The sequence below is a fragment of the Balaenoptera borealis genome, assembly GCF_965194805.1.
Source record: "Balaenoptera borealis genome assembly, chromosome: 14".
NCBI lineage: Eukaryota > Metazoa > Chordata > Mammalia > Artiodactyla > Balaenopteridae > Balaenoptera > Balaenoptera borealis.
In genome coordinates, this window is record NC_138875.1 from 66392654 (window position 1) to 66410627 (window position 17974).

At 42.9% G+C, this 17974-nt stretch overlaps 1 protein-coding gene across 1 annotated transcript in view; it reads right to left on the reverse strand.

The window, feature by feature from the left end:
* The window catches only part of LOC309610703 (sodium/glucose cotransporter 1-like), a gene marked incomplete at its 5' end in the record, with an annotated part of 62854 nt that extends 59047 nt beyond the window's left edge, over positions 1–3807 (reverse strand). Inside the window, 3 exons of the mRNA XM_082353898.1 lie at positions 3300–3505; positions 3568–3692; positions 3788–3807. Coding sequence (XP_082210024.1) covers positions 3300–3505; positions 3568–3692; positions 3788–3807 — 351 coding nt within the window. The remainder of the gene's footprint in view (positions 1–3299; positions 3506–3567; positions 3693–3787) is intronic.
* Positions 3808–17974: the final 14167 nt, after the last annotated feature.

Genomic DNA, 17974 nt, shown 5'->3' on the forward strand with positions numbered 1-17974 from the left:
ATGCAAAAGGAAATTCCAGATGTTCTAGACATTTAAATTTTTTTTTTTTCGTCACACCACTCAGCTTGCAGGATCTTAGCTCCCCGACCAGGGATTGAACCCGGGCCCTCAGCAGTGAAAGCGCGGAGTCCTAACCACTGGACTATGAGGGGATTCCCTAAATATTTTTAAAAACCTATAAAATATTAGAAAAAATTTTAGAATAGTATTTGTACAATGTTGGAGTGGGTAAAAACTTTCCTAAGCAAGCCAGGAAATCTAGATGCAAAGGAAAAGAGAAACAGTAGACTTCTTCAAAGTGAAAAAATATCAGATGACAGAGAGACAACAGTAACAGAGTCTAGACCAGTGGTTCTCGACCAGGGGTGATTTTTGCCCCACTCCTCCAAGGGACATGTGGCAATGTCTGGAGACAGTTTTGGTTGTGAAGGGGCAGGGCTTGGGGATACTTCTAAGCATCCTATAATACACAGGACAGACCTCCCACAACAAGGAATTATCTGGTCCCAAATGTCAGTAGTGCTGAGGCTGAGAACAACTGCTCTAGAAAATGAGAGTTTAGGAAAAACATATTAGCAACTCAAGTGACAGACAAGGTGATAAAAGCAAAGTCGAACAACTCAATTCATAAATGGGCACATAAACTGGCTATTCAACAGAAGAGGAAGATCAAAGGACAACAGGCTCACAAGAAGATGGTCAATCTCATAGGAGGCTGAGTCTGGAAAGCGCAAATCAAAGCTGCAGTAACACACCACTACTCACTCATCAGCCTGGGACCCCCCCCCCCCAAATTAAATGAGTAGTAACAAACCAGGCTGGTAAAGGCCTGGGGAAAGAACGTGCTCATATGCTGCTTGTGAGAAACGTAAATCTCAACAAGCTTTGGGGATTGCCATTTAGTGATACCTGCTAAAATTTCAAGTAAACACACCCTTCTAACCCAGAAATTCCAATTTCGGGAATCCATGCTACACAGCTTAAAAGCACCAACACATTACAAACAACAGCAGCAACGAAGACCCAATGCAGCCAAAAATAAACAAACAAACATAAATAAATATATATTTTTAAAAAATCTTATTAAAAAACAACCACCTGGCAGCAATCTAAGTGTCAATGAGTAGGGAAGAGCTGAATCACACACATGTTTGACTATTGTGCATCTAACAAAAACATGAGCTAGGACTTCCCTGGAGATGCAGTGGTTAAGAATCCATCTGCCAATGCAGGGGACATAGGTTTGAGACCTGGTCCAGGAAGATTCCACATGCTGCGGAGCAAGTAAGCCCGTGCACCACAACTACTGAGCCTGAGCTCTAGAGCCCGCAAGCCACAACTACTGAGCCCGTGTGCCACAACTACTGAAGCCCACGTGCCTAGAGCCTGTGTTCCGCAAAGAGAAGCCACTGAAATAAGAAGCCCGCGCACCGCAACAAAGAGTAGCCCCTGCTCGCCACAACTAGAGAAAAGCCCGGGCGCAGCAACGAGGACCCAATGCAGCCAAAAATAAACAAATAAATAAATAAATAAATTTATTTAAAACAAAAAAACAAAAAAACATGAGCTAGATCTCTATCTATAGACCTGAAGGACTCCACATCATGTAGTAACAGAAAAAAAGCAAACTGCAGGGTAATGTGTATCATACAATCACATTTTTTGTAAAGACAAAAACGCAAAACCTTTACCTATGTGTCTGTGTAAGCACTGAGAAGGGAGGAGGGACACACAGGCCCTGGGTACCTCAGAGGGATGGGAATGGCTGAGGGAGGAACCATAACTCCTCTAGACAGTTATGCATCTCCTCACTTCTTACAGTGAGCATGTTTTTAAAAACAATATACGAGTTTTCAAAAGGACCAAAGGAAAAATAATACAAAGGAGGAAAAATATCAAAGCATTCTGGATAACAGCACATGTTTTATGGCTCCTAGAAGAACAGAAGGAACAGGTTTCCTTTGGAAGCAGCCGATGGCTTACGGGTCCTCAGACCTTGGCCACACCTAGGCCCCAACTAGACGCGGAAGAAAGCTGGGTGGGGGCTTCCTAATTCAGTGAGAGCAGCTGGGGAAGGATCCCAAAGTGCCCACTACGCAGAGCCCGGCCTGGGCCACCTAGAAGGATGCTTCTCATAACTGAAGCCAATTTGAAAAAAATCGTTTGTTTGAATGATCTGGATAAATATCAATACCTCCGACTTCTTTTCAGTTGGGAGAGATACGAAATTCTCTTAAGAGGATGGAGACCATATTTCCATTACTCTATCTGCCCACTCACAGCATGGTAAGCACTCAAAAGACTGTCTAGTGATCTTGCTTTGAAGGACCAGATTCTGCACAGTAAGATCCTGCTTGTGACCCGGTGAAGCGCCCCGAAGTAAAGGTCACATGGGCATGAAAGCTTCAGCTGGGTGGGGGCAGCCCGCAATGAACTCTCCCACTAGCTAGCGAATGGTGGCGCTGTCACCAGATACTCCTGCTTATGAAGCAGGCCGCGGAGAGGCTTCTGATGGTTAACAGCTTAGTCGAGGGGCGATACCATGACACGGGCCAAAGCCTTCCTACCTGCACTCGGACTTTTCACTGCCTGGCCCTGGGGAGTATAGTTACGAGACACCTTTGTGAGTGCCTACAGGTTAAGTGCTAGCGGGCAGATGGTAGTAAAGGAGACCCGGTCGCCACCCTACTAACAGAACCTTATACTAGAGTAGAATATATAAGCGCCCAATTCAAATTCAAAGTGAACACTTAGGGCCCTAAATTACATGTGACCTCTGAGGTCTTGCTTGCTGGGCAGTGGTTACGCTCATGCGTCAGATCAGGCAGCTCTAGGTTCGAATCTGCACTCCATCATTCCCTTGTGGTTACTTAACCTCTTTGAACCTGTTTCCTCATCTGTAATCCACAGCCTGGTTGTGAGGATGTGACACACTTAAAGCACTCAGCACAGACCAGGCACTTTAGCGCCTAAGGATGGGTAATTGTCACTATTGCCACCACCATCACGACGATCGATCAGAACAACGACCCCATATTACACACGGCTTGGGTTCCAGGCGGCGGGCACCTGGCAGCCTGACCTGTTTATTTGTGGGGTGGGGAGGGAAGATGGGCTTGGACGTGCCCTTACTCTCGGTAGGGAGCAGGTGGCACAGGCAAGGTGGAGAGGTCCCGGCTGAGGGCTGTGCAGGGGCGGGGACGAGAGGGATGCGAGGTGGGGACCAGGTGACAGGCAGGTGAGGATCGAACCCACCTGGTGTCCAGGCCTGCCTCCCCCACCCCCCGGGCCCCACATACCCACAGCGCGATGCCCAGGACCAACAGGAAGTACAAAACTATCACCAGGACGTCCAGGGCACTACTGGCGGTGAAGACCTGAGCACTCCAGGCGAAGCCATACCACGGGAAGCCCAAGGGGGCGCGCCCCGGTGGGCGAGCGCCGCGGGCTGCCGGGTAGTGGCAACGGCCTCCGTGGGGCTCCGGGGTCGCGGCCGCGGGGAACCCTGGGAAGAGCCCCGGGGCAGCCTGGGAGCTCCGGGCTGGCCTCGCGCGGCTCAGTTCCCGCCTTCCGGGGGCGGCTGCACGAAGGCCACGCCTTCACCGCCAGTCCCGGCACAGCGCCGTCCTTTTGCGGCCGGAATCGCTTTGCCCTGGACGGAGAGCTGGTCGCGGGGTGGGTCTGGGTCGAGGCTACCGGAGCAGCATCAGTACCCGTGTCTTTACGAACGAACCACATGAAACCTGAGGCGGAAGAAACCAGCAATACCCCTTCTGTCTTTATTTACCATTTCGAAATTTTGTTCATTGTGGGTTTGGGGCATTGACTTGGATTTATTAAACTATTGCATTCGAATATTATGTATCCCGAGTCCTGAGTTTCCTTGCCTCTCCCCTTAAATTTTGCGCCAAGGAAAGTGCCTCGCTTGCCTCACCCTAATCATGGCCCTGGTTGGACCCACTGCTTACAGAGGCTCCTCAGTTTTCTGCACTTTGGTCTTTCATAGGTGATGTGCGAATTTTCAATCTGGGCCAAGCCTTACTCTCCTTGGTGTGCTTCTCTGCTGAGTTGTTAGAAATCTTGGTCAATAACACTAGTAACAATAATAATAGATAACAGTTATATAGCTCTTGCTAGGTGCCAGAACTACTTCTTTTTTTTTACTTTCCAAACTTGTTTTTTATTGATATAGTTGAACTTTACAACAGTGTCATAAAATACTATAAACAGAGCCTTCAGATAAACAAACAAAAACTAATCTAAATATATTAACCAGGGACTTCTCTGGTGGTCCAGTGGTTAAGAATCCACCTTCCAATGCAGGGGATGCAGGTTTGATCCCTGGTCAGGGAACTAAGATCTCACATGCCGCAGGGCAACTAAGCCTGCGCGCCTCAACTACTGAGCCGTTGCGCCTCAACTAGAGAGCCTGCGTGCGGCAAATTACAGAGCCCACACACTCTGGAGCCTGTGCACCACAACTAGAGAGAAGCCCACGTGCCGCAACTAAGACCTGACACAGCCAGGCAAAAAAACCTTTAAAAAAAAAAATTAACCAGATTAAAGCAGGCAAAAAATCCAGTGATAAACACATTAAATAATAATATGCTAATGGTGTCTAATTTACCCACTATGGGTTCTTTACATTGTCACAAAAACAGTAAACATCAATTTGAAGTTTGGTGAATGGACTTGATTCCTGATTTATATTAAGATACGATATACCCTTTGCATGTATATGTACTTTGTATGTACTAACCCGTTTGATTCTCCTAATAAGCTGTCAGTCTGACCACAAGGCAGGAGGCTTGCAGCCGGTCAGAAGTCTATGTTCTCAGCCGCCTGAGCAGAATTCTGTGTCCTAGTTTAGTTCAGTGCTGTCCAAAAGAAATATAATGTGAATCACAGATGTTATTTTTTTTCCACCTTCACTGAGATATGATTGACAAATAAAAGTTGTCTATTTAAGGTATACAATGTAATGTTTGATACAGGTATACATTGTGAAATAATTACTAAATCAAGCTAACTGCATATCAATCACCTCAGTTGCCATTTTTTGTGTGTGTAGTGAGAACGCTTGAGATCCCTCTTAGCAAATTTCAAGTATACAATATGTTATTATTGACTATAGTCACCATGCTGCACATTAGTTCTCTTAAACTTATAACTGAAATTTGTACCCTTTGATCAGTATCTCCCCTTCTCCTCCACACCTTTGCTCCTGATAACCACCCTTCTACTCTCTGTTACTAGGAGGGTTTTTGTTTGTTCGTTTTGGTTTTTTAAGATTTCACATGTAAGTGAGATCACGCAATATTTGTCTTTCTGTGTCTGGTTTATTTCACTAAGCATAATGTCCTCCAAGTTCATCTGTGTTGTTGTAAATGGCAGGATTTCACATTTCTGCATCCATTCATCTGTCCACGGACACTTAGGCTGTTTCCATATCTTGGCTACTGTATATAATGCTGTAATAAACAAGAGGGTATAGATATCATGTTGAGATAGTGATTTTATTTTCTTTGGATATATCCCCAGAAGTGGGACTATTGGATCATAGGATAGTTCCATTTTTAATGTTTTGAGGAAACTCCATGCTGTTTTCCATAGTGGCTGCAACAATTTACATTCCAATCAACAGTGTACTGGTATTCCCCTTTCTCCACGTTATTTGTTGACACTTGTTATCTTTTGACTTTTTTATTAATAGCCATCCTAACAGGTGTGCGGTGGTATCTCATTGTGATTTTGATTTACATTTTCTTGGTGATTAGTGATGTTGAGCATCTTTTCATATCCCTGTTGACCATTTGTATGTCTTTGGAAAAATGTCTTTTTAGGGCCTTTGCCTAATATTTAATTGGGTTGGGTTTTTTTGCTATTGAGTTGTATGAGTTCCTTATACATTTTGGATATTAACCCCTTATCAGATATATGGTTTGCAAATATTTTCTCCCATTCTGTAGGTTGCTTTTATCTTGTTGATTGTTTCGTTTGCTGTAAAAATTAAAATTTTCCAGTAGCCACATTAAAAAAGTAAACAGGTAGAATTAATTTAAATAATAAATTTATTTTATTAATAGTTAAGCCAATATGTCCAATAGGCCAAAATATTAACATTGTAATATACAATCAACGTAAAAACTGTTCAGCTATTTTATATTCTTTTTTTCCCACATTAAGTCTTTGAAATCTGGTGTATATTTTACAGCACATCTCAATTTACATGCTAACTTTTCATTAGAAATACTTGATCTGTCTTTAGATTTAATAAAATTCACGGTTGAAAAAAATAGATTCACCTACTAAGTTGTTCTAAATATACTTGAAAGTTTTCCAGTAGCTGAATATAGTACCAAAATTTAATTTTCCCTTAAGTCAATGATAAAACTAGTTCGTCTTTTTAGAAGAATTGATTTGACTTTGAAGCAAAAGACTATCAGTTTCGAAATTATGTCTTTCCAAGTTAAGTAATTCACTAACTCTTGTTGTTGACTCAATATTATTAACATCAAATTCAGAGGCATGGCATAATTTGAAAAGCATGTCTAAATTGATCAACATCACAAAGCCTTCTTCAAATTTTTCTTGGATTTTTTTGCCATCAATTACATAACATGGCCAGTTAAAATTAAAATCTTTGACATACTGACTCATGTTAGGAGAATGTGTAAAATAATTATTATTGATTTGTATTATGAAGTTTTGATTTCAACATAAATTCTTATACTTGGGTAGCTAGGTTACAAATAAGCTTTTCCTTTCTTTTGACTATTCAAATTTTGTTCATTCTTATACAGTATGTATTAGTGAGAAATATAAGTACAGAATGACATTTTTGGGTCTTTGATTATTGAATATTCAACGAACATTCCTTTTTTTTCAAGAAAATCTTGAATTGCAGCTGACATTACAGTAATTCTTTGTAAAATTTCCAAGACTTGGCCAATGAGCATTGGAAAAAGCACATCATTAAATTCACCACCTATTTCTTTCAACAGTTCCATAACATGGTGATGATTTGTATTATTTGCACATATACACTGAGTGATTTAAACAATAGTACCCATCCATGATGCTTTACATAAAGTCTGCTATAAAAACTAACCACAAAATTTTAAAATATGTATCACAAAATTGAATAAAGCAAGGGAAACTCCATTAAATCTGGAGTTTTAACCTGAACATAGGTAGAACAGTGTCTGTCATGATATCAATAAAAAAACTATTTTTTCCCATATTTAGCTGAAATTCTTCTTTGATAAAGGTCAAAGGTTTAAAAGATCTATGCCACAAGTTCAATCTTTTAGGTCACTAATTGGCAACATTTCTTCATAGGTTTGGATGTCCTTTGATACAAAAAGTATTCAAAATATTAACTGGGTAGGGTCTCACATGACTCAAAGCTAAAGAGAGGTACTTGCGAATTGTCAAATTTCAAATCCATTCATCTTTGGTATCGTTGGAAAGACCTTGTATTCTATGGGCAATTGTTTGAGGCTTAATTTAAAAATCTTTCACTTTTTGTAAAATATCTTTTTTATAGCATTTTCCTCATAATTTTCTATCAAATTTCCACAACTGAAATAATTCCTTTTGTCATCTTTCCTTCTAAGTTGTTTTTCTTTTTAGTGCAAGAATCCAAGCTGTTTTAAAGCTGGCCAAAGTTACAAACTCATATTCTGTTAAAAATAATTACAATTTGTTTTGGACGTTTATTTCTGATTCCAGGCAACTAATTTTATAATTATTTTTAACCACTGAGAGCGAACATTTTTTAATATCAAATTCACTATGTAGTTGTTAAAAATTTATCTTAATATTGTTCACTTTATTATCTTTATTTTTTACACACCCAACAAATAGGTCTACCATACCATGATGCATAAACATTATGTCCCTTAGATGAATTGATTCCTTTGTTGTTATGAAATGACCCCTTTTGTACCTGGCAATATTCTTTGCTCTGAAGTCAATTTTTATTTTATTTATTTAATAAATTTATTTATTTTATTTTTGGCTGCGTTGTGTCTTCATTGCTGTGTGTGGGCTTTTCTCTGGTTGCAGGGAGCAGGGGTTACTTTTCATTGCGGTGCGTGGGCTTCTCACTGTGGTGGCTTCTCTTGTTGTGGAGCACAGGCTCTAGGAGCGCTGGCTTCAGTAGTTGCAGCACGCAGGCTCAGTAGTTGTGGCTCGCAGGCTCTAGAGCGCAGGCTCGGTAGTTGTGGCGCTCGGGCTTAGTTGCTCCGCGGCATGTGAGATCTTCCTGGACCAGGGCTCGAACCTGTGTCCCCTGAATTGGCAGGTGGATTCTTAACCACTGCGCCACCAGGGAAGCCCCAATTTTAATGTTAATATAACTACTTCAGCTTTCTTTTGTTTAGTGTTAGCATGGTATACCTTTTTCCATCATTTTATTTTTAACCTATTTGTACATTTTTATTTAAAGTATATAGATTTCTTGTAGCTAGTATATAGTTGGGTCCTGCTTTTATTTAATCATATAATCTTGACTTTTAATTAGCACGTTTAGACTACTTACATTTAATGTGAGTATTAGTGTGGTGGTGTTTCAATATATCATCATGCTATTTGTTTTCTATTTTCCTTTTTTGGTCCTTTTTTGTATTAATTGATGTGTGTGTGTGTGTGTGTGTGTGTGTGTGTGTGCCTGCATGCGTGTATGTATGTGATTTCATTTCATCTCCTTCATTGGCTTATTAACTGTAATGTCTTGTGTTATTTTGGTGGTTGCTTTAGGGCTTATAGTATACATCTTCAACTTAACCCAGCGTACTTTCAAGTGATATTATTCCACATCACATACAATATAAGACCTTCACAATAGTATACTTCCGTCTTTCCCCTCCTAGCCTCTGCAATAGTATTGTCATATATTGTTATAAATTTTACATTTTAATTTATAAATGTATTATTTCTTTTTTAAACAACTTATTATCCTTTAAAGAGATTTAAATAATTTTAAAAGTCTTTATATTTACACATATTGTTACCATTTCTAGCTAATGGTAATGTTCCAGACACAAGTCCCTTGTCGGACATATGATTTGGAAATATTTTTCCCATTTGGTGAGTTGTCTTTTCATTCTCTTGACAGTGTCTTTGAAGCACAAAAGTTTTAAATTTTGATGAAGTCCCATTCATTTATTTTTTTTCTTTTGTTGTTTGTGCTTTTGGTGTCCTATCTAAGAAACCATTGCTGAATCTAAGGTCACAAAGATTTACTTATATGTTTTGGGGTTTTTTTTTTGGCTGCGCTGCATGGCTTGTGCAATCTTAGTTCCCCAACCAGGGAGTGAACCCCAGGCCACGGCAGTGAAAGCCCTGAATTCTAACCACTAGGCCACCAGGGAACTCCCGTATGTTTTTTTTTTTAAGAGTTATAATTTTAGCTCTTACATCTAGACTCTTGACATATTTTAAATTAATTTTTTATATGGTGTGAGGTAGGGGGTCTGACTTAATTATTTTGCATGTGGATATACAGTTTTCCCACCACCATTTGTTGAAAAGACTATTTTCCCCCATTGTATGGGCTTGGCTCCCTTATAAAAAATCAACTGACCATAGAAATACAGGTTTACTTCTGGACGCTTTATTGTGTTCCATTGATTTGTACATCTATCCCTCTGTCAAAACCCCATTGTCTTGATTATGATTGCTTTGTAGTAAGTTTTAAAACAGGGAACTTTGAGAGCTTCAACTTTGGGTTTTTTTCCCCAAGATTGTTTTGGCTACTCTGGGTCCTTTGAGGTTCCATATTATTTTTAGGATCAGCTTGCTAATTTTACAGAGAAGCCAGCTGGGATTCTTATAAGGATTGGGTTGAATCTGTAGACCACTTTGGAGAGTATTCTCATTTTATCAGTATTAAGTCTTCCAATCCATGAACAGAAGATATATCTCCATTTATTTAGATTTTCTTTAATTTCTTTCCACAGTGTTAGTCATTTTCAGAATACAAGTTTTGCACTATATTTGTTAAATTTATTTCTAAGTATTCTACTCCTTTTGATGTTATTATAAATGGGATTATTTTTTTAGTCTCATTTTTGGATAGTTCATTGCTAGTGTACAGAGATACAATTGAATTTTTCCCCCAGCTTTATTGAGATATAAGTGACAAATTAAAATTATATATATTTAAGGTACACAATACACATTGTGAAATGATTACCACAATCAAGCCAATTAATCTATCCATCACCTCACATACTTATACATTTTTGTGATAAGAACATTTAAGATCTGTTCTCTTAGCAAATTTCAAGTATACAATGTAGTATTACTAACTACAGCCATCATTCTATACATTAGATCACCAGAACTCATTTATCCTGAATAACTGAAACTTTGTACTCATTTGTGCCCTCACAAATGATTTTTGTATATAGATCTTGGATCCTGCAACCTTGCTGAACGTGTTCATTAGCTCTAGTCATGTTTTTGTTTATTCCCTAGGATTTTCTATATATAAGGTCACATCATCTTCCCTTTCAATCTGGATGCCTTTTATTTCTTTTCCTGGCCTGATTGCCCTGGCCAGAACCTCTCTTCCTGAACATACCCATCTGATAAGCTTCATTAATTGCAGCTGATTGCTCTATCATCTCAACAATGTCCTGGGGCATCAGTTGCTTCACAGACTGATCCAATTAAATCTGGGCTCTTTTGCAGGGATCGTTTTTGAGGTCAGTGTTTGAGATTTGTTCTAATCCCTTTTTAGTTGTCCCTTTTCCTGATTCTCTCTGGTAAATTTGTGGCCTGTGATTCAGCTTATATCTAAAGACACTACCAGTCTCCTTTTAATTGTTTTTCACCACAAGCTCAATAGTTTTGAATTTTCTCACAGTCTGTTGCAAATAAAGTTAGCTCATTTATGGAAGGGCTTAGAGCACTCTTTTGTCCCACCTCTCTCCCTGGAAAAAATCTCTGAGCCACCGCTCTGGGTGTCTTCTCTCCGAATGACAACCCTGTTTTAGGATCTGGCAGTCATCAGGGCACCTTTGATCTTCTTGGCCTGCTTCTTCCAGCATGGAATCCCCACTTTACAAATGAGCTGGGCGAGGCTGATGGGTGTCCCAGTGTTTTCAGTGTGCTGCCTCCAAGGCAGAGCCTCTGTGTCACAAACCACACTCACCTGGAATTTAGCCACTGCAACAGGTAGCTGGGGTGTGGGAGGGGGGGATGAAAAATGTTGAAGACTGCTCCTCTCAGGAAGATGCCGCCTTGACCTGGAGCTGGGTGGGGAGGGTGCCCTGTGTTCTTTCTGCATCTACATGGAGTAGAGGTGCCTTCATGGTGGGCTGGGAGCGGGGAGGAAGGAAACAGGTCATGGGTGAAATGCTACAGACTCTCACTGCTCTTGCCAAGTTTTAGTAGACTTTCTTGAATAAATATTTCATTTTTTCTATGCCCTTAGACTAATTTCCAGAGACATTGAATTTATAGAGACTTTAAATATATATAAATAATATATTATTTCTTAAAATTTATACATATAAATTTAAAATATGTATAATAGACATAAATAAATGTATATATTATTATAAACATGTAACTATAAACATATAAATATATTTGTATATTATAAATATGTAATTCTAAATATATAAATAAATACATTTAAATATTATAATAAATATATAAATTAAAAAATAACTTTCACCACTTCTGCTGGGGGTGGGTCTATGGAGCTCTTTCTGTTGCTGTTCCAGAAGTGGGACTGTCCCCCTCTCAAACTGGCTTTTGAAAGTCTAGAAGTGGACACACAGCAGATGCTTACAGAACTCACTGCAGGAAGACTTGAGCAGAGATGACCCTAGTGAGTCAAACCTACCTTCTTTTTTAATTAAATTTTTTTTTTGCCTGGTCACACATTAGTTCATACACTAAAACTCCTATTACCTTGAATTCTAACTTTCTGAGCCCTTTGGGGTAAAGAGCACTGGTCACCTCAGGCCACCTCCCATCCCCATCTCCCACTTCTCTCTGGTAGGTATCTTTATCTTGGTTTTCACTTTCAGATCAGTGACAGCAACTGTTTGGAAATGACCTCTGTTTCTCAGCCACCTTTTGATGCTGTGTTGTGTCAATCAGGGTCGAGTCAGGACACAAACCACACCAGTTATCTGAAGCAGAAATGTTTACTATAAAGAGTAGATAACTCGGGACTTCCCTGGTGGCACAGTGGTTAAGAATCCGTCTGTCAAAGCAGGGGACACGGGTTCGAGCCCGGGTCCGGGAAGATCCCACTTGCAGTGGAGCAACTAAGCCCGAGCTCCACAACTACTGAGCCTGAGCTCTAGAGCCCGCGAGCCACAACTACTGAGCCTGCATGCCACAACTACTGAAGACTGTGCACCTACCTAGAGTCTGTGTTCCGCAACAAGAGAAGTCACCACAATGAGAAGCCCCCGATTGCCACAACTAGAGAAAGTCCACGTGCAGCAACGAAGACCCAACGAGGCCAAAAGAAAAAAAAAAAAAAGAGTGGATAACTCATGAAAAGGGTAACAGAGGACTGAGAGGCTCACTCATGTCCTACCTGCCACCTCTAGGCGGAGGGAGGCTGGACAGTGAAGGGAAGGGACTCACACAGGCTGAGACTCAGACCTTTCCCAAGAGGGTGTGACTTTGCTGCGATGTGCAGCCTGCCAGAGGCAAAGCCACGTGCCACAGGACGTGGCCAGAGGTGGGCCTTGGAAGTGCCACTACTGTGGAGGGCATGGGGGGGGCTCTGCCCAGGTCTGCAGGGTCAGCGCCCCCCACCCCGGGTGGGGAGACTTGGTCTGAGGACACAGCAGGAGCTGGTCTGCAGAAATGGCAGCTGGGGATTTCTGTTTGAATTAATAAACTTTCCCCCCATTGCCCCTCCAGGGATCTGGAAAATGGAGGCCTGGGCTAAACAGAAGCTTTCTAGAAGAATACACTATTGCAGGGATTCAAAGACAAACGTCTGGTGGTCAGAAATCTGTGGGGTATTGCGGTGGATTAGTGTAATGGTTTTGCTCTTGTTATGGCAACAGGGTTTTTTGTTGTTGTTTTTGGTTTTCCCAAAGTGCAGCAGGCCAAAACGCTTAAACAACCAGAGGTTTGCAGCAAAGAGAGGGTTTATCCACAAGGCAGCTAATGAGGAGATCAGAGAACACTCTCAAATCTGCCTCCCTGAACCAAGGGGCTGGGTGTTTACAGGGTGGAGAATCAAGCAGCAGGGCGGTCTGAGGTGTGGGGAGCGCGGGGGAAGACGATTGGAAAAAGGAGCAGGGACTGTGGTTCTGCGCAGGTGTAACCAACTCCCGGCCTCTGCACGCTCACAGCACGATCTGGGGGCGGACTTTTCACGGAGCGGACCCTCGCGCACGCCCAGTGGGAGGGTCAGGGGTCCCATCCAGTCTTAGCCAGCTCAGCTCCAACTAGATGCAGCTGACTCTGAGTTTCTAGAAAACAACCCGGAAGATATTTTATCATTTGGGCTACGTGCTTGGAGGACATGCAGGTCTTAAAACGGCCTTGCTTAGTGACGGCAGGTGGAATGGATTTGACTAATCATGACCCACAGTTTCACTATCTCAGGGGCTGCCCTCATCCCCCACCTATCCTACCGTGGGTGGGGGCGTAGGTGCTGAGATCTGGGACATACTTACGCTAAACAGTCGGTCAGGGTTGCTGAGCAGACCCGGGGCCATCCTCACGCCAATCACTGGCTCCTGCACTCAGTAAAAGGGAAGGAAAGCGGGAAAACAGGGCGGCGGTTTCTGGCCCCTGTGGCCTTGCACGTTCCTCCAGCACCCTCTTCTGGCAAAGCTCGGCATTGCAACCGCTGGCCAAACCTCGGCGTCCGGATCTCACCCTCTCCCCAAAATGAGGAACACCTGCTCCCAGGAGTCGTTGTATCCACAGCCAACTGTGTTAATCCCTCCTGAAACTCAGTCACAGTTCCACTGAATAGTCTGCGAACCTCCAACAACTCCTACATAAAGTAGTACTGAGAAGAAAAGAAAACGTGTTTGATAAATACAAATACACACACAATAAGGAGCAAAGAAAAAAAGACGCAAAGTCACCGCCGTTCTCCTTTGTTTCATCGGTCATGAATAGGGTTGCCAGGTAAAATACAGGATGCCCGGACAGTGAATAATTTTTTAGTATAAGTATGTTCCAAATATTGCGGGGTACATACTTACACTGAAACTATTATTCGTTGTTTTTCTGAAATTCAAACCTAATCTACCTTCGTTTTTACAAGTTTTGAGCGGCCGCCCCTGCAGCCTGAATGGGATTCGGCGGTCTCTGGCGCCCTCTAGCGTTGAAAGGTCTCGGCCTGGTGTTTTGGGGGTAGCTAGCAGGTCTTTTATTTGTGATGTGTGACCAGGTGAGCATGATCCTCTTTTACAAGGAAGCACGTTTGGAGCTTATTAGCTGAGGGGCAGAGCAATCAGCCTGCATCATGCCCACAGGCAACCATTTATCCTGGGGAAAATGTCAGGAAGATATCACCTAGACCTGGAGCTGGGTGGGGAGGGTGACCTGTGTTTTTTCTGCACCTACTTGGAGTGGAGGTGCCGTCGCGTTGGGCTGGGAGAGGGGAGGAAACAGGTCATAGGTGAAATGTTACAGACTCTCACTGCTCTTGCCAAGTATTAGTAGACTTTCTTGAATAAATATTTCATTTTATTTTATGCCCTTAGGTCTGTTTCCAGAGACTTTAAATATATACATAGAGAGTTTAATGATATTTAAAGACTTTAAATATTTATATATAAAGACTATGTGGGCTTTCCTGGTGGCGCAGTGGTTAAGAATCCGCCTGCCAATGCAGGGGACCCGAGTTCGAGCCCTGGTCCGGGAAGATCCCACATGCCGCAGAGCAGCTAAGACCGTGCACCACACTACTGAGCCTGTGCTCTAGAGCCTGTGAGCCACCACTACTGAAGCCCGCGGGCCTAGAGCCGGTGTTCCGCAACAAGAGAAGGCACCGCAATGAGAAGCCCGCGCACCGCAACAAAGAGTAGCCCCCACTCTCAGCAACTAGAGAGAAAGCCCGCGTGCAGCAGCGAAGATTCAATGCAGCCAAAAATTAAACAAATGAATAAATAAATAAATTTATAAAAAAAAGACTATATTATTTCTTAAAATATACACATAAAATTAAAATTAATATATAAAACAAATTTATGCATATATTATAAATACACAATTATAAACATATATTTATATATTATCATAAATACATAATTATAACAAACATTTATAATAAATATTTATAAATATAAATAAATTTACTTATATTTATAAATATATATTTAAACATAGATATATTGTATATTATAAATATATAATTATAAACATATAAATAAATACATTTTAATATTTATTTAATATTTATTTAATATTTAATACATTTAATATTATTATAAATACAGAAATTTAAAAAATAATTTTCACCCCTTTGGCTGGGGTGTGGGTCTTTGGAACTCTTCGTGTTGCTGTTCCAGAAGTGGAACTCTCCCCCCTCCCGAACTGGCTTTTGAAATGACTGGGAAAGAAATGAAATATATAAGAGTTGGGAAGATAGCAGCAAAACTGTCATTCTTCACAGATGATAAGTTTAAGTATGTAGCAAGTCCCACAGAATGTAGATAAATTAATAGAATCTGTAAAAAATTGTAGCAAATTTAGCAGGTCCAATTTCAAATATAGAAACTTACTGTATCTCTGTATAACAGCAAATGAATGGAGAATAACATTTAAGAAGGATACATTTTACAATTGCATTAAAAATATCAGTTTATAGAGAACAGACTTGTGGTTGCCAAGGGGGAGGGTGAATAGGGGAGGGAGGGAATGGGAGTTTGGGATTAGCAGAGGCAAACTAGTATATATAATATGGATAAACAACAAGGTCCTACTGTACAGCACAGAGAACTATATTCAATATTCTGTGACAAACCATAATGGAAAAGAATAAGAAAAAGTATGTGTATATATTGAGTCACTTTGCTGTACAGAAGAAATTAACACAATGTTCTAAATCAACTACACTTCAATAAAATCTCAAAAAAATTTATATAAGTTTACTAGGGATGAATCTAAAGAGATGCCCAAGTCATTTGTTTATGGGGAAAACTCTACATACAACTTCACTGAGAGTTATTAAAACTTGTTAATGGGAGAGAGAGAGAGAGAGAGGATATTCACGGATTGAAAGATTCAATGTGGTAAAATGCCAGTTTCCCCCAAATTGATTGGCAAATTCCCCCAGAACTGGTTCAAGGTGCAGAATTCCTGTACCTTTTTTAGGGAGCAGAAGCCAAAGAGCCGATTCCAATTAAGAGATGCTCAGATCCTCTTGACAGAGAGGAGCTCTCTCCTTCGTCCTGGCCACCTGGGCAGTTTCAAGGTCATGCCCAGAAGGACTTGGTTCCCTGCGTCGCCCACTCAGAATTCTCCCTCTCTGTCTGAAGAGACGACCTGGGTGGGGGTCCCCCCATGGGCACACCCGTCCCAGCTTCAGTCCAGAGAGTAGGGACCGGTAGGGGCTCCCTGTGCCCTGCGGGTCTCGCCCCGCCCCGCCTCCTCTAACCTGGGCCCTCCCTCCCGGCTTCGGGACCTGCCGCCCCCTCCTTGGCCGCCAGGGGTCGCTGTCCCCTCGTTGGAAGCACAGGGGGACCCACAGCGGCCACCCAGAGGAAGGGGCCCCAGATGACGGGGCTCAGGGACCTCCGAGTGACTCCCGTGGACCTCGCCCGGGTTCTCACTTAACCCCGTGGGGGAGGTGCACCGCTGGGGACAACGTCCAGGGGCCACAATCCAAGCAGGGGTGCAGACGCAGGACCGGGCTTGGCTGTCCCCGGGGCTGAGTCCGGCTGCCACAGCTCGCAGACGCCGTGTCCCCGCAGCTCCAGATGGGCGTGTGCCCTCCAGAAGCGCTGGCCGCGCACCAGGGATGCACAGGGCTCCCTGGGCCGTGTCTGTGAGGGGAGGATCGAACTGCCCAATGTCCATCCGTGCAGACCGGCCGGCACCTGCCGTGTCCACACGCTGAGCCATCTAGCTCCCCCTGCTTGACTGGTTGGGTCCCAGTCCCAGAGATGTACGTGCAGGAAGTTAGAAGGAGCAGGTATGGCGGCATGATATCGTCCAGGTACCTTTGCAAACATGGACAAATCTCAAGGTGCTCAGCCTGCTCTGCAAGCACCCGAGGACCCTGCCCCCTCCCCTGTCCCCTTCCTTGGATCAGGCCACACTGACCTCCTTGCTGTTCCTGCAACAGACACATCTGACCCCAGGGCCTTTGCACTTGCTGTCTCTTCTGCCAGGACTGCTCCTCCCCAGGCACCTCCCAGGGGTCCCCTCCTTCATTCAGGGATGGCCTCTGCTGACCATCCCCCTAAACCAGCCACTGTCACCCCAACCCCCTCCTTTCCTAAAGAGCTTGTCACACCTCATATTATAGTAAATATAATGTGTTTGTCTGGCCTGCCTCACCCACTGGGACTTTGCTCCAGGACTTGGTCTCTGAGGCCCCTGCTGCATCTACAGGGCCCAAGGCAGCGCTGGGCTTCGGAGTTGATCAGGGGCTACGGGTGGAGTGGATGGTGCTTGTTTCTTCTGGGAAATGAGGGACAACGGGCCTGGGGGACAAGGGAACCCAGCATGACCAGTTTTCCTTCTCTTGGGAGAAGATCTGAGCTAGTGGACCATAGGTTAGCGTTTCTTGTTTCTGTGTGGTGCGTGTGGCATGTCTGTGTCAGTGTTCTTGGCATTTCGGGGTTTCTGTGAAGTCCAGCCCCTTCCCCTCCCGACACCCCATCCCATCAGCCCCCAGGAGGCCCGTCTTGGGGACTCTCTGGTCTGGAGATTCCTCTCCCCATGGTGTCTCTTCCCTCCTGGGGGTCCGTGCACCTGTGTGTGTGAGGGGGGTGGGAGTACAAGACCCCCAGCTCCT